Source organism: Choloepus didactylus, chromosome X (genome assembly GCF_015220235.1).
Source record: "Choloepus didactylus isolate mChoDid1 chromosome X, mChoDid1.pri, whole genome shotgun sequence".
Taxonomy (NCBI): domain Eukaryota; kingdom Metazoa; phylum Chordata; class Mammalia; order Pilosa; family Megalonychidae; genus Choloepus; species Choloepus didactylus.
This window is the reverse complement of record NC_051334.1, coordinates 113,863,483-113,889,427: the sequence shown is the minus strand read 5'-3', so window position 1 is coordinate 113,889,427 and position 25,945 is coordinate 113,863,483. Positions and strand designations below refer to the sequence as shown.

Below are 25,945 nucleotides of genomic sequence, written 5' to 3'. Positions count from 1 at the left end.
GGGTTTGCGTGGCATGATGTATTTGAAAATGACTACAAATATTGTTATCATGGGCACATGGGGAATAATACATTGCATCCTCTAATGTTTAAAATAAATATTTTTGGTTGATTCTTAAATAATACCATATGAATAATGGCAATATGATGCAATGGCAAATAACTTCATTGATAACATAAATCATAGGTATCATACCCTGCATTTATTATTTTTTAAGTATATCAACTCTTGCCTAACATATCTCACATATGACCTTAAGATATTTCTCATTATCCTGCTAAACAACTAGAACCAGAGTAGAGCTTTTGTTCATTAATTGAGGATATTTTTCACTGAATATTTGTGAAAGAAACATGGGAGTAGTTATTGTTCTTTAAATAAGTGAAAAGTAATTTCAAGAAAGTGATTTATATCTTTTGTGTCTGAAAACTACAAAGATAGACAACTTTAAGAAAAATTTCTTAACACTTTCTTTAAAACACAATTTTAAGAAACAGTGTTACATGAGGGGCATGTAGATTTCACATTCAAATGTCCAACACAAAGCTAAACACTACATTATAACATAGAGCAACATTCCCTCATACTTCTGTTAAATTGCTGGCCAACCCAATCATTTGCAACACAGAGGAGAAATTGGAAGTAAGCAAAAAGCCACTGAAATAATCTGTCATGAAATCCATGCACTAAAACTTATGTACTCATGTGCTTTAGTCTGTAAGAGAAACCTTTTAGCAATTAGAATTTAATCAGGCTTATTTTACACATAATCTTTATATATTTAGCTTTAGTTTTCTCAGATCACAATGTATTTTAGCAACACATTATAAGGAAGACCCGGAATTGAAAGAAAGGAAAGAGACAGGAAAATGCTTGTATTACAATTGCAGTTGATTAATAATCCTCATATTCCAATCCCTAGGTCATTAAAAGAAAGGTAAAATTAAACCATGGTTGAGGTCTTTTATCTTAATTTCAGCTTTTCTTTTTCTTTATTTTTTCCTTTTCTTCCATTTTCACCTCTCTTCCATTCTTTTATACTTTCATTTTCTTCCCTGGATGTATGCTATATTGTCTTCATAGGTATTTCTTGGCCCTTAAAGTTGTCTGTAAGCAATAGAGCAAATGCTGAGTTACGATTTAACCTACTCCCAAAATAACCAGTAGTGATCTTCACAATATTATGCACATTTTCATCTTGTTATAGCCTTCCTTAAGGAATCCCTTAAATTGTTAGTTTTTTTTTTTCTTTTCTCCTCCTAAAAATTCTTCAAGCTGCTTTTTTGGCATTTTTACCCATACTCGAGATTCCTGGAAATCATTCTAAATTAGAAAATCTACTTTATTTTTCATCTCTGTTTTATTTTTTCTGGACTGAATAACTATACTCTAGCCATTTTTTGGTCTGTTTCTGAATATACTATGCCAATTATTTTCTAATACTGTATCCCACAGATGAATAGAAGACAGAACATTTATAGTCAACATTAAGATATTGCAATGGATTCAGGTGATCTGTAGAAGAATTTAAATTAAATTTAAACTAAATTCTATCAGAATACTCATTTTTCTTCATCAACATGATAGGACTTTCATGTCATAGGTGAAGCTTCCTATAAACAGCAAGGAATCTAGTCAAATGATTTTGTATTTTTTAGATGTTACTTAGAGTACTTTTCTTCCTCCAGCTTGGGGGCAGGTCCAAACAATACATATGTTATCACTTCAGAAGTTCAGGGTGTACTGTTGGAATGTTATTTTAATATCAATGGGAAACATCCAGCCAAACCTACCATAGATTTATACTAGCACTGCTGAGTCTCTTTCCAACATAAACAGCAGCATAAGCCTATTTCCCAGTATTCCTGGAGTAGACTTCATGGTAAAGCTCATGGGCTCTAATGAAAATCTCTTACCCATTGTCATTTTTGTATTGGCTTTCCAAGTTAAAGCAATAACTTATTGAGCATTTTATTACTGATTAATTCTTTTGACATATGCTGAATTTGCAGTGGATTTTGGAGTAAGTGCCCAGGTGAGCAGAACAAATGGGAGGAGAAATAGCTTCATTGGGACACCATACTGGATGGCACCTGAAGTGATAAACTGTGATGAGGACCCAAGACGCTCTTATGATTACAGAGTGAGTATGAAGATTCAGACAGTGAGAATCAAAGTCTGGAAAGGATTTTTGACTAAAGTTTATTTTTAATGATAAAATAGAAAAATGAATAGCATTACACCATTGTAAGAAATACTAACCTCTATTCCTATATATGGTTTGATTATATGCATAAAAATAATATTTTCTAAGAACATTTGCAAAGTAGACCATTGGAAGTGATCCAGATTTGAGGAAGAATATCTATTTCATGTTTCTTGCAATGTCTTGGTAAAAATTGTTACATGGCTTTATTTGGAAATTTAACTTCCAGGGGCAGAGGGCTCTGTATACTTAAAAATGAATAAATGTAAAGCTATTATTAATCCCCACAGCAATTTAGATCCAAAAAGAAAAAAATAATTTGACTACTTAGGGTAATGGAGAAATTCCTTGGCAGGGTTCACCTCCAAAACCACAGAGAAAATCAGTGTAATAGGCAAATTAAGTAACAATTCATACTATTTATTAAAATTTCCACTGAAGCTGCAATTTGGTCTATATATATATACACACACATTTCAAAAAGCTGATATGGAACGAGAACTCTCCATTTGCTACAGACTGGAAAACCTCACTTATTATTCATATAATAATTCATCCAAAAAGTTCATTGTGGTCTCTCTGTGTGGAACCTAGGACTCAATACTTGAAGTTGACTAATTTGGCTCATCTCTTTTCCCTTTCCCTTAAATACCCTCTTTCTGACTGACAAAATAATTATTTACTGAGGGCCTATTATATGTCCAGTGCTGAATTAGGATCTATGGAAAATAAGGGAGCATAATGTTCTACAAGTGGCTTGCTGTAAAAATAATACTTTATAGCTGTATAATTATTTTAGTTTTTCAACATTCTTTCACACATTCTAGTTATTTATTTTTACTTTTTAGCCCTATGTAGATGAAAGAAAGCTTAAGCTTAGACATTCACAACAACCCTTTGAAGCTATCAGATCAATAAACTGGGGTTCTAAGAATTCAATTAAATTGTTTGGATCATTGCAACAGATTCCCAGTTCTTAGTGACATTGTTTGCCATCTTTTTCTTTGCAGAGTGATGTGTGGTCCATGGGAATCACTGCTATTGAAATGGCTGAAGGGGCTCCTCGTGAGTAAAAATGTTAGATATTTGTTAAAAGTTAGGGAAACAAACTATAGAATTCTGTCTCTGTAAAAGATGAGATTTCTACTTGTACTATTCAGCCTTTATTGACCACACAGATGCCACACATTATGTGTCAAGTTAAATGGGGGGCTTTCTGGTGATTGCCAAACACTCTCATCAGAATGGTCAGATACATGTACATGAAACCAGTTTGGACTTTTCTCCTTATGATATCTTATTTTAGGATGACTGTCTGTTGTTGAAATTCAGCCTCAATAGTCCTGACCAACCAGAATCCAAAGGATTTCTGGTTCTTATTGACTAGAGGGATATTTAGATTTCAGAACGTTTACAGTGCTTCATTGCTACTGTTCAGACTCTTTGTGACAGCTGAGGAAAGGCACCAATGGTTCATTGAAATTGGCCAATCCACAACAATGTTGGGAAGTAAGCATTTTTTTCTTTGGAGTTGATCAAGCTCACCTTTGCTGCCTTCCTTGCCCCTTCAGGTAGCCCAATGCCCTCAGCTTCCCACAAGCCTCTATGATTTTGCCACAGAAGATGTGAGCAGTTCCTCTTGTTTCCCTCTAATCCCCATCATTCAAACAACCTGTAACAACCTGTTCTCTCAGTGCACCGCACTATGTTAGAAAAGTGAAAATGGAATGGGAACTTTGTTATAAATGATTGCTAATGATGTAATGTATAACTCCATAAGGATGACATATTTGCTGTATTCAATATCTAATTCCAAAGGCATAAATGGTAAAAGCATTTCTGGTATTGTTGGGTGAGAAGTGGGAAAATGTCAAGTGTGTTTGTAGGGGGATTGCTTTGCTTCCCTTCTCCAATAAGACCATATAGGTTCCTATGTTCTTTTATGTTCCATCTACACAATGTACACCCAAACAGCTCTAAGCTTAGACTGCTTTAGCACTATTTTTCAAGGCCAATGGGAGAAATGTCAATGAGTAGAAATAGTAGTAACAATTGTTAAGGATTCCTGGTGTCCCTTGGAAAATCACTAAGGGGCTGGGATAAAGCTGGGGGAGACGTGAAGATCTGGTTGCTGCTACCTCTTTTCTAGTGCCCAGAAAGCTAGAAAGGCCCAAATTTGAGTGAGGAATTTTTTAATGATGGAAAACTTTATATCGGGTAAAAAGTTACATATGAAGCATGTGAAAAGTTGAATTAAGTTGGTGAGATTCCTATTATTCCTCATCCTCTCCTGATTATTTCTGTTTGGGAAACATGCTTAGATTGTGTTAGATAGAGCTATCTTTGTGCTCTCTCTCTCTTTCTCTTTAAATGCACAATATAGTATTTCATATTGGTATTGATGCATGGACTTGGTCAGGATGCATGACTGCATCAAGGTTAATATATTTTTCCATTGTTTTTGCGTGTTTCTTGCCATGACTTTTCAAACAACCAGCTGTCTATATTTTGAAGGTCTGCACTTCTTTTTTGTTTTGTTTTGTTTTAATTTTTCCCATGCATGTCTTATTTTATTACTCATCTATCCGTATACTGGATAAAAGGGGTATCAGTCACAGGGTTTTTATAAGCACATGGTCACAAGACAAAAGCTATATAATTATACAAACATTATCAAAGATCAAGGCTACTGGGTTACAGTTCAACAATTTTCACCACAAAAATGCCCTCCAAATGGGCTGTACCATTCTATTTCCTTACCAACAGTGAATAGATATATCCCTTTCTCCACATATTCTCCAGCACTTGTATCTTTCTGTTTTTTATTCATTTACTTACTTTTTGAATCTGCAGATTTTGTTGAGATTTAATCACACACCATATATTCTATCCAAAATATACAATCAGTGTCTCACAGTATCCTCACTTAGTTGTATAATCATCACTTTCAATGTTTGAAAATTTTCATTGCTCCAAAGAGAAAAATAACAATAGATATACACACACACAAAAGAAAATCCAAAACACCCCATATCCCTTATCCTCCACAATTATTTGCCCCTAATTTTGGTATGGTACTAATAAGGTATTACTATTAAATATAGTCCATAGCATACAATAGGTAAATTTTCCCCATATACCACTCTATTATTAACTCTTTGTACAAGTGCAATACATTTGTAGTATTTCATACAAGAACTTCTTTATATTTGTAGTGTTAGTTGGTGAGAGAACATGATTTTAAACAACCCCTTTCAATCAAATTCACCTTCAGTATGGCACTATTATTTATAGCCCCATTAATGAGCTACCATCACCTCTATCAATTCCCAAACATTTAAGTTCAACTTCTTAACAATTCTGTTTATATTAGGTAACCCCTCTCCCTTCTCTGGCTTCTGTCTATCTCTAGATCCCCTATATTCTACATTTTAAGACTCTGAATTTACATTTTGTAGGTGGTTCATATCAGTTAAATCATACAATATCTGTCCTTTTGTGACTGGTTTATTTCACTCAGCCTTATGTCCTCAAGACTCATCCATGTTGTCCCATGCTTCAACACCTCATTCCTTCTTACTGCTGTGTAATATTCCATCATATATATAATTGATGGGTCATTGGGCAACTCAATATTTAGCTTTCTGAGGAATTGCAAAACTGTCTTTCACAGTGGCTGTACCATTTTACATTCCCATCATCAGTGAATGAGTGTTCCAATTTCTTTATATCATCTCCAACATTTGTCATTTCCTGCTTAATAATGGCCATTCTAATAGGAGTGAGATGTTCACTCATTGTGGTTTTGATTTGCATTTCCCTAATAACTAATAAAGCTGAACATCTTTTCATGTGCTTTTTAGTCATTTGTATTTCATATCTTTTACCCATTTTATAATTGGGTTGTTTGTCCTTTTGTTGTTGAGTTGTAGGATTTCTTTACATATACTGTATATCAAACCCTTATCAGGTATCTGGTTTCCAAATATTCTCTCCCATTGAGTTACCTGCCACTTCATCTTTTTGACAAAGTCATTTGAAGCACTGAAGTATTTGATTTTGAGGAGTTCCCATTTATCTATTTTTTCTTTCATTGCTTGTGCTTTGGGTGTAAGTTCTAAGAAGCGACCTTCTAATATTTAGAACTTAGAGCACAATGTTGAATAACAGTGGTGACAGTGGGTATCCTTGTTTCAGTCCCAAACTTAGGGGGAAGAGTTTAAGTCTCTCACCATTGAACACAATGCTTGCTGTGGGTTTTTATATATGCCTTTTATCATATTGATGAAGTTTCCTTTGATTCCTACCTTTTTGAAATGTTTTTAACAGAAGAGGATGCTGAATTTTGTCAAATGCCTTTTCAGCATCAATTGAGATGATCATATCATTTTTCCCTTTTGATATGTTAATTTGTTGCATTACATTGATAGATTTTCTTGTGTTGAACTACCCCTGCATGCCTGGAGTAAATTCCACTTGGTTGTGGTGTATAATTCTTTTAATTTGCCATTGTATTCGGTATCCAAGTATTTTGTTGAGAATTTTTGCATCTATATTCATTTGGGAGATTGGCCTGCAGTTTTTCTTTCTTGTAGTATCTTTATCAGGTTTTGGTATTAGAGTGATGTTAGCTTCATAGAATGAGTTAAGTAGTGCTCTCTTCTATTTCTTGGAAGAGTTTGAGCAGGTATGGTGTTAGTTCTTTCTGGAATGTTTGATTAATTTCCCTGTGAAGCCAACTGGCCCTGGGATTTTCTTTGTAGGAAGGTTTTTGATGACCAATTGAATCTCTTTACTTGTGATTGTTTTGTTGAGGTCTTCTGTTTCTTCTTGAGTCAGTATAATTTTGGTCATTTGTATCTTGGAAATTGTCCATTTCATCTAACTTGTCTAGTTTGCTGGCATACAGTTGTTCATATTATCCTCTTATGATTGTTTTTATTTCTTCAGAATCTATGGTAATGACCACTTTCTCATTTCTGATTTTATTTATTTGCTTTTTCTCTCCTTTTGACTTTGTCAGTCTAGCTAAGGGTTAGTCAATCTTGTTGATCTTCTCCAAGAATGAAACTTTTGGTTTTACTGATTCTCTCTATTGTTTTTTTTTTTCTATAGTTCATTTATTTCTGCTTTAATCTTTGTTATTTCTTTTCTTCTACTTGTTTTAGGGTTAGTTTGCTGTCCTTTCTCTGGTTTCTTCAGTTGTTCACTTATGTCTTTTGTTTTAACTCTTTCTTCCTTTTTAATGTAGGCATTTAAGGGCTACAAATTTCCCTCTCAGCACTGCCTTCGCTGCATCACATAAGTTTTGATATGCTGTATTCTCACTTTCATTTGTCTCTAGATATTTACTGATTTCTCTTGCAATTTCTTCTTTGACCCACTGATTGCTTAAGTTTGTGTTGTTTAACCTCCATATATTTGTGAAATTTCTGGTTCTTTGGTGCTTATTGAATTCCAGCTTCATTCCATTATGTTCAGAGAAAGATCTTTGGATAATTTCAGTTTTTCTAAATTTATTAAGACATGTTTTGTGCCCTAGCATATGATCTATCCTGGAGTATGTTCCATGAGCACTTAAGAAGAATGTATATCCTGGTGTTTTGAGGGGCAATGACCTATGTATGTCTGTAGGTCTAATTCATTCATCACATTGTTTAGGTTCTCTATTTCTTTATTGATCCTCTGTCTGGTTTTTCTATCTATAGAAGAGAGTCATGCATTGATGTCTTTCACAATTATTGTAGAAACCTCTATTGCTCCCTTCAGTTTTGCCAATGTTTCCCTCATGTACTTTAGGGCTCCTTGATTTGGTGCATAAATATTTATGATTGTTGTTTCTTCTTGCTTAAGTGTCCCTTTTATTAATATATAGTGTCCTTCCTTGTCTTTTATGACAACTTTGCATTCAAAGTATATTTTTTCTGATATTAGTATAGTTACCTCTGCTTTCTTTTGGCTACAACTTGCATGGAATACCTTTTTCCATCCTTTCACTTTCAATGTATTTGTAACGTTGGGTCTGAAATGAGTCTCTTGTAAACAACATTTAAATGGATCATATTTTTAATCCATTCTGCCAATCTGTGTCTTTTGACTGGGGAGTTTATTCCATTAACATTCAAAGTTATTACTGTAAAGGCAGTTCTTGATTCACTGATCTTATCCTTTGGTTTTTATTTGTCTGATCAATTTTGTTCCTTTCTCTATTTTTATCCTTTAAGTTACCCTTACAAATATACTTCAATTCTGTGACCTTCTCCAGACCTCTCTCTCCTTTCTTTTTTTCAGCCAACAGAACTCCATTTAGTATTTCTTGCAAGGCAGGTCTCTTATTAATAAATTCTCTCAGCATTTGTTTGTCTTAAAATTTTAAACTCTCCCTCACTTTTTTTGGTTGATATATTAGGTTTTATTATTTGTTTTGCCTCATATTCATTTGTCCCTACCCCCCAATAAATTTACATGGAGCATCTGTTATGTCATATTCACTGCTGTAGGCACTGGAGAAATAACAATCAACATAATAGACAAAAAATCTTTTAGAGCTTACATTCTAATGAAGTGGGGAGATTGGCAATAAATAAGACAAGTAAGAAAAGAGAGAGCATTTAGAAAGTGGAAAATGCTCTAAAGGAAAATAAAGGAGGGGAGTATAATGAGTAGTGGGGATTGTTGCAATGTAGATAGCATGGCCATGGAGAGCCTGGCCTATGAGTAAAGATCTGAAAGATAGAGGGAACAAGCCATGAGGGTATCTAGTGGAAAACTGTTTCAGGTTGAGAGAACAGTAAATGCAAAGACACCAAGCTGCAAAGGAGATAGTGTATCTAGATAGAGCCCTGAGAATAAGAGAAGTGTAAATGCAAAATGAGGTCAGAAATGTATTCAGGGGTCATTGTAAGCACTTAAGTTTTACTCCAAGTTAGGTGGGAAGGTTATTACATGGCTCTGGAGAGAGGAGAGACATAATTCATAATTGGATTATTTTGTAACAAGATCATTCTGGCTGCTATGTTGAGAATAGATTGAAAAGGAACATGGATGGAAACAAGGAGTCAGGTCAGGAAGCCATGGTGCTAATCCATGTCTCTCTCACTTTTGAAGGAGAGCTTTGCTGGATAAAGAATTCTTGGCTGGCAATTTTTCTCTTTCAAAATCTTAAATATATCACACCACTGCATTCTTGCCATCATGGTGCCCACTAATTGTCAGTACTTATTCTTATGTGGCTTCTCTCATATGTGGTGAATTGCTTTTCTCTTGCTGCCTTCAGGGCTCTCCTATTCAGCATTTGATAGTCTGATGATTATGTGTCTTGGGGTTGGTCTATTTGGATTTATTCTTTTTGGAGTTCATTGGTCTTCTTTTATTTGCATATTTATGTCTTTTATAGGGGTTGGGAAGTTTCCCCCAATTATCTCCTCAAATAATCTCCCTAGCCCTTTACTCTTGTCTTCTCCTTCTGAGACACCAATGATTCTTATATTCTTGTGCTACATGTCGTCATTTCCCTGAGATCCAATTCAACTTTTTCCATCTTTTTCACCATTTGGTCTTTTGTGCATTCAGATTTGGTTGCCCTGTCCTCTAGTTTGCTTATTATTTCTTCTGCCTTTTCAGATCTGCTCCTGTGTATGTCTAGTATATTTTTAATTTGACCTACAGTATCTTTCATTTCTGTAAGGTCTGCTATTTTTCTATTTACCCTTTCAAATTCTTCTTTATATTCTTCTAGTGTCTTTTTTGATATCCTTTATGTCTTTAGCCAACCCACTGAAGTTATTTAGGAGATTTGTATGAACATCTTTGATTAGCTGTTCCAAATTCTGTGTCTCTTCTGGCTTTTTAATTTGGTCATTTGGCTTGGCCAAATATTCTTTCATCTTCATGTGTTTTGTGACTTTTTCTTGGTTTCTAGGCATTTGATTATCTTGAAAAAGTTATTTCCAAAGTTGATTTCCCTCATTCACCTAAGAGTTTGTAGTTGCTTGCGGTTGTTTTGAAGGTCTAGTTTGGTAATTGTTTTGTCAGTATTTCCCAGACAAACCAAGTCCAGGGCCTCACACAGGAGGTGCAACTCTATTTGAGGTCCAGTTAAAGGCTGGGCAGAAAGACATTTTGCCAGAGTGCACTTTCCCTGTCTTCCCAGCAGATGGTGATCTTGGATCACCTCTTCCCTTTCAAGCCTGTCTCTCCCTGACTGTGGCAGCTGGCTGGGCAGGGTCCAGAACAGGTGAAAGTCCAGTCAATGCCATGGGTCTCCATGCATGCTGGAAGTGGCCATCCCTTGGTGGGGTCACTGCGCACCTCAATGGAAAATCTGCTTGTGGGCACAATAGGTCTAGTGATTCCCAGGCTCCCATGTGGACTGCCCTCAGGCTGTAGGACTGAGAGGTTCAGCTTGCCCAGCCTGCAGCTGGCTCAGGAGTACCTTGCTTTTAGCTGGCCCACAAAATCCAGGCTGGTGTGCATCTGTGGGCCTTGAGATGGGAAAAGAGCTCCTGGAACTTCAGTGCTGCTTCCTCCCTTGTCCCCACATCTCTGCCAGGCCATGAGCATTTTGGGCCTCCGTGGAGAAATGATATGGGCAGCAGGACCCAGATAGTTTCTCTCACTGGCCAATTATCAGATCAGCTCTGTTCTACATTCCCCTCCTACTCCTGAGGGGAGTGCCCCCAAGTCTCCCCCAAAACCAAGGTTGGGATGGGGTCTAGGCACTGGGTACCTCATCAAGATCTCTGTGCATAGACAAAACAAGTCGGATGGCTCCCATGTTCCCATGTGGGAACTCCTGGCTGCGGGTCTGAGAGAAAGGATATCCCCAGCTGGCTACAAAAGTGGGAATGCAGGAGTGTACCGCTCCTCCAGCACCCATTCTGGCCAGCATATAGCAGCCAGCCCCAGGTGTAGTCATGATTGAATAAACTCATCCCATCCTCTCAGTCATATTTTCTCTGCTTTTTCATCTGGGTCCTCCCTTTATAATGTAGAAGTCTGGTCACTTGTACCCTGGAGTCACTGTCCCAGTCATTTTCTACCTTTTTTCTAGTGTTTCCATGGTGGATGATTGAACTCTGCCTATCCTATTCCATCGTCTTCCTGGAAGTCACCCCCCTTGATCTTTTATAAGTTTCTACCTACAGTCTCAACTATAGTTTGGTTTAGAGTACCCATCCACAGGATAGGAGGGAATACTGGTAATTTTACCAAAGTGAGGCTTGGTAGGAAGATCTACACTGTTCTCCCTAAAAGATTTAATAAGTCCTCTGAGATCGCATTTAGGTTCTGTGGTGGTGAGAGTGAGCAAGTGTGGGAGCAGACAGGGCTGCACTTCTTGATCATGTTTTTTTTTGCTTTTTCATTCTAAAATATTAAGTCATGGGAGGGTAGAAAGGGAGATGAGCATACTCAGAGGAGGAGTACAGAGAAGGAGCTTGGTACAGAATATGCACCTGTCAAGCTTCTTGAAGGAGAGCCAGGAGATTCTGAATTTACAAAGAAAAGAAAATAGGGCATGCCTGCCTGGATAAGTAATTGGAATGTAACATCTTTAGCCATAAGCAGTTTGAAATCGCCACTCTACTAAAACATTTCTCTTTTGCTAATCTCCTTTGTTGCCTGGAGTGCTAACTTTACATGGAATTCAAGGTCTTCAGTTTAATTGCAGATATCCTTCAGGTTATGATAATTATCATCTCAAAGGAGAGGGCCTTCCAAAGTGACAGTTATCTGGTAATTGCCTCTGAGGTCCAGATAACAAAATTCCCTTCATTTTGCCCTTCTTTGGTGAGTCTTTCCTGGAAAGATAAAAAGAGAAAAGAATTGAAAGGGTTCTGTAGAGATTCTAAGAAGAGAGAAGACCTGGACCCTTGTACAAAAAGACCTTTCAAGCTTCCTTCAGTTCTTGTGTTCTGTGTAGGAATTCAAACTTAAAATGGAGAGCTTTAAACCAAGCACATAACATCAGAATATCACAGGCTGATTAATACTGAGTAGACAAGAGTTTTAGCTCCTCTACTCATAATAGAAAGGTGAATCGTTTCCTGGAGAAACAGGTAAAGTCATCAGTTTACTTTGTCAAGGATCTACACTAGTCAGTTTACCTTAATCTGAACCCTATCTTTCCCTATTTTGACTTTCTCTTTGAAATTGCAGAGATTATTTCTAATATTGTCAGCTCAGCCATGCTTGTTTGTAGTCCTACCTCTATTCCTTGTATTTTCCCTCCCTCACAGTCTGGGTCAATATTTACCAGAATGCTTCATGATTCAAATTTACTCTTCTCCCATCAAAAGACCTGTTCCTTCATTATTCAGAAGATTACTTCAGATCTCAACATTTGTTAGGAGTGAACCACATTATTTAATCTAATTCAAACTAAGCCCAGTTTAGTATGGTTCTAACCCCTCAAGAGATGTATTTCTTTACATAAAGAAAAGAAATCTTCTGATTTTAACTTTTTTTTTCCTCTGCAAATGCCAGTCACTTCTTAGAAATTCTTCTCAAAGAATGTCAGGGCCATCCCCATTGCCTCCTTATTCTATTACTTAAATCACTTCTCACCCAAGGAGATATATATATATTTTAAAGGAGTTTTGCTATATCAAAGGAATGAACCTCTAATGGTGAAAACTTAGGCAGTTTTAAGAGATATGGGAGTGGGGTGATATTTACCAGTATTACTAATATTAGTCCATATAGGAAAACATCCACAGCTAGTGGTCACATAGTTATTATACCCACCTTATGCTCCATTCCTTTGTGGACTTCTCCCTTCCCTTAATGAAAAGTTATCTAGTCTTTGCCCTATTTCTTGACATCTCAAGAAGCTGCTAGTTGACTGAATGATGTTCAGATGTTGATAGATGACTACTGTTTAATATAGTATAACTCCCTTACAAAATGTTAAAAAGACAGAAACTGGTGACTGATTGGACACAGTTAATGAATGAAAAGAGTCAAATATGATCCTTATTTTTGAGCTTGGAACTAATTCTGTCCTCAATTATAATCTGCACCATGTATTATTAATACCTATGTAATTGAGATCAAAGCTTAACCTTTGAACAATTGCCTTTATATCATTTTAACAAAATCACCTTTGTGAGTTCTTTCTACTACTATGAGAGGTCAGTCTAGCATTGTAGTTTTACCAGAGATGTGTTTTGGAGAGGAAAGATGTCTCTGAAGGGTCATTAATATCAAACTGCCATCACATGAATGGTATAATTGAAGTATGAATATGAAATTTACACTGACTCTCCATTGGAGAGTTTTTTCACTGCCCATTTTCTTTAATCAAAACATATGAAGAAATAAGTGACGTGAGACAGAATTTCCAAACCCATGGGGTAGTTAATTTATCCAGCACATATTTGGAATAAGCCTTACTTTGCATGGCTGTGTATATGAAAAAGAATAAAAATCCCAGTAATTTGGCACAGACATGAAGTGCCAGATAGTTGAAATCTTTCTTATAATATTAAAAGCTCGTGTTTATCAAGCATCTACCAGGTGCAAGACACTTATAAGTTAGGTTGTCATTTAATCCTCACAGCAACTTTGTGAAGGAGTTCCTGATCTACTCCCTGTTTTTTAGATGAAGTAACTGAGACACAGATAGTTAAGTAATTTGCCACAAAGGCCAAGCTAGAATTTGAACCCAGGTGTTCTTACCTTAGAGGATGTGCCCTTAACAGTTGGATTACTATCTATTTTCATAGGATTCTAAGCTTCCCAAACATATTGCTCTAAGCTTTCTATATTACTAAATCATCCTCCTTTATATGTTATCATGCATAACTACCAGCCTGGCTGTATTTTTCAGCCTATCATTACATATTCCAATTGTACAACTGTAGATACCTGCAATACAAAAACACAGAAGTGTGCTTGTCTCCACCTTTGGTTTGCTTTTCTAGATATAATTCATCAATCACATATTTTAAATTTTTATCTAGTTTATTATTGATTTTTGAATTGCATTTACACATCCAGTGATGGCAAAGCTTCAGAATCTTGTATAATCTTGAATGATGTACTGTTTGTGTTAAAATGAGCTTTTACTTTAATTACATTTTTCTGTTTTTATTGATTCCTGAGTGTCTATTCAACATGATGTGTGAAAGAACATTGAGAATTCCCTCTGGAATGAGGAGTATGCTCTGTAATTACCCTTCTCATTCTTTCTAAACTCACCTATTTCCCTTTGCAGCCCTGTGCAATCTTCAGCCCTTGGAAGCCCTCTTCGTTATTTTGCGGGAATCTGCTCCTACAGTCAAATCCAGTGGATGGTAAAAATGAATGTCTTAATCTCCTAAACACATTGACTTGACATTTTTATGTAGCAAAGAAGTTTTAATGCATTTTATGAGTCCTGCTTCACTATCCTTGTTGGACAGTATATCCTAATATCCAGTACCTTACCAAGAATATCTAAATGACCAGTTTTTCATTAAGAACTAGTTAGCCAACTAGAAATAAATAATATCCTTTATAGTATACTATGATGACATTTCTATCCTGATATTAATGGGTGTGTTCATTTGTTTCCCCAGTAATGGGATGGACCAAGGGCAACCATTTGTGAATTTGTTCACTGTGCTTAGATAGACAATCAATGATTATGCTATGCAACCCTGTTGTTTGGCCCATTAAACATTCATAGACCTAGAGCAAAGGACTCTGTCTCTCAGGGTACTACAGGCCAGCTAAACTTGGGAACTCCTCTCTGAAGCTTGTAGATGTTGTCCCTGCAACTCTTGCTGTTCTTAGTATTTATTGCTTGCTGTGGTCAAATAGTGATTATGATTTGGTTGCTGATATTCTTCCTTGTGATTCTGTTTAGTCCTTTATGCAGATTCATGCTTTCGGGCCACATCTTTTTGCATGGACCATTTTATAAGATTAATTAGCCCTGTGTTGTTAACTTCTTTTTGGAATCATTACATCTATGCTTCTGTAGCTCAAAGTGCATATAGTCAAGTGAAATATTCGGGATGCAAAGTATGATTTTGTGGGCTGACCAAGCTAGTCTCATGGTCTACGTATATTGTATTAACCATTTAATTGCCACATCTCCACTTCACATTTTACCATGAACATACAGCTGAACTCATTGAAATAGCTACTATTATTAGGGTAGAAAATGCCATTGACTCTTGCCTTTTTTTTCTGAGATTTTAATGACATTCATGTATAATACATATTATAAAACTGCAGAATATTTGGCAGTTTAAAAGACAATTATTGCTAGAAGCAGCATTATCCAAATATATGGCCTGCAGAATGGAATGTGGATGGGGAGTGGGGGGAGGTGTTGTAGGCCTGAGAATGTTCTTTTATCCCTTTGGTTCATTACTTTTAGGTCTCGCAAGTTTCACAATTTCATGGAAAAGTGCATGATAAAAAATTTCCTATTTCGTCCCACTTCTGTGAACATGCTTCATCACCCATTTGTTCAAAATATAAAACATGAAGGACACGTTGTTGAGTCATTAAAGAAGCATCTTACTGGAATCATTAAAACAAGACAGAAAAAAGGTAGAATCTGCAAAGTTTCATGTTACTGGAATGAATATTCAGATGGAAGCAGAATACATTTACTTTTCTTCAGGAGAAAGTAATATTTGTTTAAGAATTGGGTTGAAAGTGATAACTCTGAAACCTTTAATATTAGCTTTTCCATTAATGAGCCATGTGCTCTTATTCAATCCATTATCTTTCTGGAGGGGTGTGTGTGTGTGTGTAATTATTAATTTTTGCCAATTATCTGGAAAGTATTCATATTTACAAAGACCTTAAAGTCCCAAAAAGAACTTTGGGATGTGCCAATTGTGTTTTAAGTAAACTTCTAATCAAAGGAATAAATTAATAAAAAGTTAATGGAATCTATAACTTACTGTTCTTTTTTGGCTGAAATTTAATTAACTCTACTGAGATAAATGGAGCTTGTAATTAACCAATTATTGACTGTTAATTCTAATGTAATGTCTGTGTACCATATAAAGCAAGTTTTATGGCACCAATCTCCAACTACAAGATGTAATTAAAGGAACTAATTTATACAAATAAAAATAAGCATCTCTCTATTAATACCAAAAATAGCAAGATGTATTTTCACCAAGTCCAGAGGAAACTATTTAGGATGTTCTAGTTTAAAATATAGATGATGTGGCACATTCCACATTAACCTTGATGGTCTTTTGGCAGGATTGATAGTGATAGTGGAGTGGAGAAGGGGAAATTGAAAAAGATAGCAGGCATCCTCAGATCTGCTGTAGGATTATTTGCAGTGGAGCTTTTTCCATTGGCTTAAGTATATATATATCCTGTTTTAGAATAAGGAGTAACAGGAATTAATTAATTTAATCACGGTGCATAATTCATTGGAGCAACATCACAGAGGCCAGCCAGTCTTAAATGGGTGCAGGAAGACCACATGTATACTGAGAATCAACTAATTCCCAGAGTTGCAAGATTTCCAGCATGCTAGCTGCAGAAGTCTGATTTATTTGGAGGTTGAAAGGAAGATGAAAACATAGTTGCTCTAAACATTTTAATATAGGAAATTCAAAGGGAACATCTTTTGCTTCTAAACATATATTTAAGAAATAACAGCACAGCTGATGGGAAAGAAACTGAGCATTTTATTCATGTTAAATGTAAACTCTGATTAAGATTTTACCTTTTCATTTAAAAGACCAAAGATTACTCTCAAACCAGGAAGTCCTTACATCTAAAGACCATAGCTGCAAACCATGCTTACCTATGTCTTAGAGTTTCTTTTGTCACATTCTCCCTGTGTCTCTCTTCTTTCTCTTCAGAATTTCAGCAATTATATGGCTAAATTCTCTTTTCTATGACCAGAGAAATTCTTCTATATGGGATATCTGCACTTTGCTGCAAAAGTAGGCCTAGGAACTAGGATATTGTCTACATCATCAACCAAGTATATTTGGAAGGCTACTTTCTTCTTGCCCTTGTGAATTCAGTGATTATTCTGAGTCTTAAATCATGCATCTCTGCTGACTGTTTATGTGTTTTTTTCTCTTTCATAAAAAGGGATACCTCTGATCTTTGAAAGAGAAGAAGCTATTAAAGAACAGTACAACATGAGAAGATTCAGGTGTGTTAGAATAATTACATATGTAATTTGATAATAGTAATTCACATAAGGCAGTTAATTGTGTACTGCTGCGTTTGACTCAGAAAGACAATCTTTTTTTGATACCACAAATAACAGGTCTATATTTTCAGGAAATATTGAATGTAAATGTTGAGGAGAATTTTTTATTACTATCCAAAGACTCCTTAACATCTGGCAATAGAATAATTAAGTGGATTATCTGACTTCATTCAGAATTGAATATATTAATAATACAAAGGATATTTCAGATATTATAGGAATGATTCAAGAAAGATTTACTGAAAATATCTTCACTACACAAAATGTACATCTTTTAAAATAAATAAAAGCATTCACTAAATGGTTTCAATTACACTGAAAATTCTAACTGTGTGGTAACCATTTTTATGTTTGTATATAGAGGACCTTCTTGTACTCATGAGCTTCTGAGATTGCCAACCAGCAGCACATGTAGACCACTTAGAGTCCTGCATGGAGAATCCTCTCAGCCACGTTGGTTACCTGATCAAGTAGAGCCACAGGTCCAGGCACTTCAGCAACTACAGGGAGCAGCCCGGGTATTCATGCCAGTACAGTCTCAAGACAATGCATCTAGGCTTCTACCAGGGCAGGCTCAGGCACCTCAGCGACTACAAGGGGCAGCTCGAGTGTTCATGCCACTACAAGCTCAGGTTAAGGCTAAGGAATCTAGGCCTCTACAGATGCAGGTAAAGGCACCCCCACGATTACGGAGGGCAGCCCAGGTGCTCAAGCCACTACAGGCTCAGGTTAAGGCATATAGACCTCTACAGGTACAGGTCAAGGTAACCATAAAACAGCATGCTCAGACTCAGGCCCAGGTATCAGAACAGCCACAGGATCTGGATCAAGTACCAGAGGAGTTTCAGGGGCAAGGTCAGATATCTGAACAACAACAAAGGCAAGAGCAGGCCCCTGAACAGCAACAAGAACAGAACCAGGGCCCAGAAGAGCAGCTGGAGCAGAACCAGGTACCTGAACAGCCAGAGGTACAGGAACAGGCTGCTGAGCCTGTACAGGCAGAGCCTGAGACAGAGGAACCTGAGGTATTGCGAGTACACGCCCAAGTGTTCCTGCCACTACTGTCGCAGAACCACCACGTGCTGTTGCCACTACATTTGGATACTCAGGTGCTCATTCCAATAGAGGGGCAAACTGAAGGGACACCTCAGGCACAGGCCTGGGCACTAAATCCCCTGCTTGCAGTCAATTCAGTTCAAGAACTGATAGAAGGACTATCAAGAAACTTGCTTCGAGCACCAAATTCACATAACTCAAAGCCACTTGGTCCACTGCAAGCTCTGATGGAAAATCTCTCATCAAACATGTTTTACTCTCAACCAGAACAGGCACATAAGAAAAAATCAAAGGTTTCTAGTCTAAGGCAGGCACTGGCAAAAAGACTATCACCAAAGAAGTTTCAGACCAAGTCGTCACAGAGTCCTGAGGAGTTTGAACTATCAGATTTAGAAGCACGCAGGCAAAGGCGCCAACACAAATGGGAGGATGTCTTTAATCAGCATGAAGAATTGAGACAAGTCACAAAAGTAAGAGTCTCTGATATTTTCACTCTGAGTCAAATGTGCAGTCCAAATGTGCTAATTTATACTCACGGTTTCCTCTTTAAAACCAAATGATGGCCCCAGGCTCTGTGGCCAAGTCATAAATTCAGTATCAAAACCCCAGACAATGGATCCTATTGTGGAATAAGGCAGGAATTAAGCATATTATGTTAGTAATGTGACCTTGTTAGTTATTAGGATTAAAAGCTAGAGGAGGGGGCGACTTCCACCTCATGCTGCTCCCAGAAGCCCTTGGTCCTAGGCCACGCTTTTGTCAGGGATAAGGATGAGAATAAGGAGCAAGGACTACTTGCCAGCTGAATTGGATCCTTTACCCAAGTTAAGTAAACACTTGATATAACCATTATTATGGGTCCAAGAGTCTCATTTCTTCTGACTCATGGGGCCTTGGGCTCCCACACATGGGAAGTTGAAAGATGACAATTGAGTCAAAACAGACATTTGGCATCACACAGTAAAAAGGAAAATAAATTCCCTGAACAAAGATTTGTGTCTGTTTCTGCACAAGCATTTGTGAAAAAGCACACACATGCAATGTTGAAAGGCCACACTACCTCCTAAGTCCAGACCTGTCGTTATGGCTCTGATCACACACAAGTGATTTAATTCAACAAGTAATTATGGATTTTCACAATGCCTTTCTTTCATCTGGACAAGTTAAAGTAGTTATTCTGTAAAGTAAATACAACTCATAATCATGCTGCTGTGTTTGAAGAAAATCTCAGAAAAATGAGCTTCAGCCTCTGCAACCTATGGGTTTATCCATTTATTCATCCATCCACTCACCCACACATCCATCCACGCATCCATCCATGCATCCATCTATGCAACAAACATTCATTGATTTCCTTCACACTTTCACTATTCTCTTGTCCTCCTTGCCTAGCAGAGATGCACTGTCATCTGGCTAAGCCTTCACTTTTCATAGGGAATTCTTTTTTCCCTTCTTCATTTTGTGAAATTCCACTGATCCTTATAATCCAGGTTCAAATACCTTTGGAGAGGCCCATTTCCCTACTTTGCTAGCCCACAGTGTTATTTTCCATCTTAATTCTTAGTAGTTGTTTTTTGTCCCCTCTTTTATTATGTTATCAATGACTGCCTTGAACATTTCTTTATTGTTATATTGCACTGCTCTTGTCTCTTGTGATTGAAATAGTCTGCATTATTTCTTATCTTCCCAAATAAATTGTAAACTTTGTGAGGACAGAATAAAAAACAGCAAACAAACAAACAAAAAACAAAAAAGCAAATGAAATAAATATTCCTTTGTTCCAGAGAAGATTATCTAAATGATTTGTGTTTCAAATAAATTGACCTGAAATTTCCGGATAATTGTAAGTTGAGAAGAAATTTTGCTTCAATGATCCTTTGAGAATTCTTTGTATTTTTAATTTGAAGCTTTGAATTTATATAGTCGTTGTCTAAAACACTTCCCCACCTACTTAGGGAAGTTACTTAAATTGTGAACATCTGTTGACTTTGCCACCCCCAAACAGAAATATTATACCACTGTAATCCATTAAAATATTCATAAACAAAGATAATTTTATGCATCCCTAAGAGACTCAATATTACTAGCATGACACATACTTATTACCATTCCATGTTTTAAATATATAAGTGGGAAACCATTCTAAATTGGAAGAAAAAGCCAATAATAATAGTTACCAATCCTGTGACCCTAGGATCTTGTATGAGTAGTTATAGCTTTTATGTGGTTCTTAAAGAAAACATAAAGGAAAAGAAAATTATTGATAATGTAGTAAAAATCCTATGTCTTCTGAAATACCTGAAATTCTACTAGAACTTGGAGACAAATGTGGGTGCTTCAACTCACCAACAAAAGAGAAAATGCCTTTTCATTATTCTGAGTTGAAGAGATAAAATTTACTGGTTCAAATGAGAAAACAGAATCTTTCCTAAACTCTTAGTGCTCAATTAGTGGAAAATATTTGTGCCATGATGTTAGAGATTTCCCACTGCAGCAGGAGGACCAAACTTTGGAGTTATAACAGCTGATGAAATGTAATAACTAGTCTGGAGTGATGAGTTAATGAAACTTTAGATGGGGATTCTTAAATTGGGTCCCATAGAGGAGCTTCAGGAGGTCAGTGATCCCCCTGAATATATATGCAAAAATGCACGTCTATAAGTTTCTATGGAGAATCTGTATCATTTCTCAAATACTGAAAGGAATCCAAACTAAATATTTTTACAAAATACCAGTGTAAAACAATTTTTAATATCAGGAAATTACTTTTTTAAATTGTTTATTGGGATGCAGCAGTTGCTCCCATAATTTGCATTTTAACAACAATTAAAAAATGTATTTCCCTTTTTGTTTTCAAGGAAAAAGAAGAGGAGTCATCAGACAATGATGAAGTATTTCATTCAATTCAGGCTGAAGTACAAATAGAACCATTGCAGCCATATGTCCCAAATCCTAAAGGAAATGAGGTAAATTTCTCAATATGAGATGCTGTGATATTAATAAATTCCTAGAACAGCAGTTCTCAAAGCTTTTTTTCTCCTGTACAATTACAATTGGAGACCTTTTTTTAAACATGGGTTGTATTAGTCAATATTTATCATATTAGAAACCAAACTGAAAAAATTTAAAAGCTCTTTATTGTCATTAAAATATAATAAAACCATTACATGTTAACATAAATAGATTTTTCAATGAAAATGAACATATTTTCCAAAACAAAAATTTTAGAGAGAAGAATGACATTGTTTTACATTTTTGCAGATCACTTTAATCTATCTGGCTTAATGGAAGACAGCTGGATTCTCATATCTGCTTCTGCATTCAGTCTGTTGCCATATGTTGTTTTGGTATAATTTTATGAGGAAAGTTGGCTTCTTACATAATAGATAGTTAGAAAAGGGGAATTTTCATAGCCTTTTCAGATGATTGTGGATTTTCTGTGATAATATATAAAAACTAGACAAATGAATACTAAAATCATATCAACGAATTTTTAAGAATTTGGTCTCCTTTGTATTATGAATAGATTTTTTGCTCCTGCATGATTGTGCAGCATCATGCATTGATCAGTTGGAAAATATCGGTTTACTGCATATGCAGATCTTCCAAATATTTATATGTTTCATTATGCAACATCAAAAAATTCACATTTGTTAATATTGCCCCCTATTTCATCATGAAAATTATTGAGTATTGGGAAGTTTTCAAGAGCACAGTGACATATACAAGATTTCAAAAATTTTAATTTTTTCTTGAAAGCTCAAAGTTTTCCATTGTTAACAAATAACATCAGTTGATTTTTCCTGGAATTGACAGTCTTACTCCATTAATTTAAAATAAAATGTCTCCTGAATACCCAAATTTGAATAATCACAGTTTAACTGCCATTCTTTTAAGTAAAATTATTGTCCATGGAATAAGCAAGTAGCTCTCTTAATTGTCTCTGTCCTGGGATGCAGTTTGTGACAGGGTCTGGGTCATTTAATCTGTGTTTTATTTTCTTACTTATGGGAATAATCAAGTCAGTCTTAATATATAGGTTCATTTTTGTTTCCATTACTATGTTAACAGTATACTAAATGTTGGTTAGCACATGTTATTGGTGAGGCCAGAGCTATAGGTTCATTTCCTATGTAGACAAGGTAGCATCATTAACTATGTGAGTGTGTAGAGACCTCAAACACCTGCCTTGTTGATGAGGGATCAGGAGCATGATCATTGTTCCTAACTGACACAAAGGCCTCAGATGGACCCAGACCACTGTATTTCTTCAGGAGTCTACTATGAAGTCTTTCTTGGGTAATTATTTTTAAATATGCTCCCCTGATACTAATAATCATGTGAAAGTGAAAACAAAGAGTAATTCTTTATATATACTAACCACCAGCAGAAGAAATTTAAACTGGATTTCATTATTTAATTAGCAGAGGCAATATGTCTTTCTCTCTGCCTTGTTAAATTAGGAATTTAACTCTTGGGTAATAACTATTAAGCATGGTATCTTAAGCAGGAAATGTAATGAAGTGTGTCTGATTGGTTTGGAATGCATCATTAGCCTTGCTATTCTTACTAATCATTTTTTCTCTCCATTTCTCAGGTCATATACTGTTCATAATAGGTATTGTTTTTCTCATCTTGGGCCTTTATCTATTCTGAGGAATTTTAGCTTCAGGTCAACTTTCTGAAATCAGTTTTGTGAACCAAGAGGTCTAGACTGGGTCAACATGATTCCAGCTATCTGTGGAAAAAGTTAGTCAGGCAGATGCTTATCTTGCATACTGCCAAACATTTGGTTATATTTGAAAACACTGGTTAGAAAATCATGTGAAACATTGACAACATTTTTAATTTATCACCTATCTGTCTACTAGAGGGTAAAGACAGCCTTGTTAAGTCATTTTATAGAGAAAAAAAATAATACACTAAGGCTAGCATAGTTTCTGGAAACTAGAGAGTGATTTTATCATCATAAAAATGCTAGATTTTTTAAAAATGTAGCATGTTGTAATGTCCTTTATAAGAATCTAACATGGGGGGTGGGGCAAGATGGCAGCATAGAGAGGTGTGTAATTTAGTTAGCCCGCTAGAGCAACTGGCACACAGACATGGAACATAATAACGTGGGTGAACCTTGAGGACATTATGTTGAATGAACTTAGCCAGAAACAAAAGGACAAATACTGTATGGTCTCACTAATATGAACTAACATTAATGGGCAAACTTTGAGAGTTAAAAGCTGATAGCACAGGCTATCAAGAGATAGAAAGAGAGTAGAGATCAGGAATTTGATGCTGAAGGACTACAGAATGTTCAGCAGGATTGATTGTATAGATCCAGAAATAGATAACATAATACTGTATGATGGTAGCACAATATTGTAACTACATGGAACAAAGAGGTCAGTGAGTAAAGCTGAAAGAGGTAGGCTAGGGGCGTGTACGATACCTAGGGTAAAGATAGAAGATAAAGACTGGGGCTGTTTAACTTAGCAAAACCTGGGGTGGTCAATGATTGTGACTAAATGTACAAATATATAAATGTTCTTGCATGTGGGAGAACAAATGAATGTCAACCATGCAGAGTGTTGAAAAGGAGATGGTATTGGGGAAAAAATATAATCAAAGCAAACTGGAGCTTATGGTCAACAGTAACATTGTTATATGCTTCCATTAAATGTAACAAAGGCAATATACCAAAGCTAAATGTGTATGAGAGGGGGATATAAGGAGGGATATGGGATTCTTGGTAGTGGTTGTCTGACCCTACTATTGTATATTTTATTTTTCTTTTTATTATCTTTTTCATTATTCATTAAAAAAACTTTTTTTCATTGTAATCAATATGTTCAAGTGCTGACTGTGGTGATGGTACCGTGAACAACTGATTGTATACTGTGGATAATTGTATGGTATGTGAATATAGCTATACAAAATTGTAGGAAAAAATATAAATAGGGATAAAAGTGCTGGAGAAAACATGGAGAGAGGGATGTACCTACATACTGTTGGTTAGGAGGCAGAACGGTATAGCCTATCTGGAGGACAGTTTGGAGGTTCCACAAGAAGCTAAGTATGTGGGTGCCATTAGGTCCTGCAACCTCATTATGGGGTATGTACTTGGAAGATCTGAGAGCAGAGACATGAATGGACATTTGCAAACTGGTGTTTATGGTGGCAGTATTCATGATTGCAATGGATGGAGGTGGCCTAGGGGTGCATAGAATGATGAACGGAATGGCGAACTGTGGTTTGTGGATACAATAGAATATCAAGCAGCTGCAAGAAGGAATGAAGCTGTAAGACACACAACTAGGTGAATGGAACCTGTAGACAGTGTTTTGAGTGACATGCACCAGAAACAAAAGCAAACACTATAATGCCTCACCAACATGGACTAACTACAATGTGTAAACTCAGAATTGAATCTTAGAGCACAGCTTATCAGGGGAACACTTATAGTAATGTTTCATATATTGTAAGCTCTTACAGCAGTCACATCTATTCCTGAGTTCATATAGTGGCTCCCTCCAGATTCGGAGATGCTGATCCCTTTGTGTATAACCTGTTCAATCCCTGGAACTTAGGGTATCTGGGTGACACTTGAAACTCAATGCTAGAGCTTGGCAGATATGAATGTCAGTATTAGCACATACAGCAACTTTTTAAAAAGCTGAAAAAGAGTCCAGTCTTCAATTAGGATATGAATTAAGCAGATCTGGTTAGGACTAGGGCAAATTGGGCCAAAGGATAAAGAACAATGCTGACTGTGTTTTAAAACTTCAACTTCCATGTGAGGTCAAGGGAAGAGATGTTTATTTGGTGCAGGATCTATATTTCCTAAATAATTTAACTCATACAGTTTGTTCAAATACCATAATTACACGGACCTTTGAATAGGAAGTGAGACCTGGTAGGTTTGTACAGATTAGTGTGAAATAGAGACACATTCCAAAGCAATTTGGGCAGAAAATAAACATATATATATGCAGGGCCCCCATGAGGAGCTGGGAGGAAATGCAGAAGTGTTGGACTTCCTCACCTGGATTGTTGCTGATGTTCCCACAAACACTGACGACTGGTGGTTTGTTATGCCAAGCCCTCTATCTTGGGGCTTGCCCTTATGAAGCTCGTTACTGCAAAGGAGAGAGGCTAAACCTGCTTATAATTGTGCCTAAGAGTCTCCCCCTGAGTACCTCTTTGTTGCTCAGATGTGGCCCTCTCTGTCTAGCTAACCCAACTCAGCAGGTGAACTCACTCCCTTCCCCTTACATAGAATCTGACTCCCAGGTGTGTAAATCTCCCTGGAAATGCAGGATATGACTCCTGAGGATGAATCTGGACCCGACATTGTGGGATTGAGAACATCTTCTTGACCAAAAGGGGGATGAGAAATGAAATGAAATAAAGTTTCAGTCAAGAGGTCACTCTGGTGGGCATTCTTATGCACTATATAGGTAACCATTTTGGTCTTAATGCATTCAAATAGCTAGAAG

General features: G+C 36.4%; 1 protein-coding gene across 1 annotated transcript in view; it reads left to right on the top strand.

Annotated features, from left to right (window-relative positions):
• The window catches only part of NRK (Nik related kinase), a 210,487-nt gene that overhangs the window by 137,361 nt on the left and 47,181 nt on the right, over positions 1–25,945 (top strand). Inside the window, exons 8-14 of the mRNA XM_037821841.1 lie at positions 2,013–2,143; positions 3,217–3,271; positions 14,424–14,502; positions 15,576–15,751; positions 17,273–17,336; positions 17,758–18,922; positions 21,311–21,418. Of these exons, the coding sequence (XP_037677769.1) occupies positions 2,013–2,143; positions 3,217–3,271; positions 14,424–14,502; positions 15,576–15,751; positions 17,273–17,336; positions 17,758–18,922; positions 21,311–21,418 (1,778 nt within the window). The remainder of the gene's footprint in view (positions 1–2,012; positions 2,144–3,216; positions 3,272–14,423; positions 14,503–15,575; positions 15,752–17,272; positions 17,337–17,757; positions 18,923–21,310; positions 21,419–25,945) is intronic.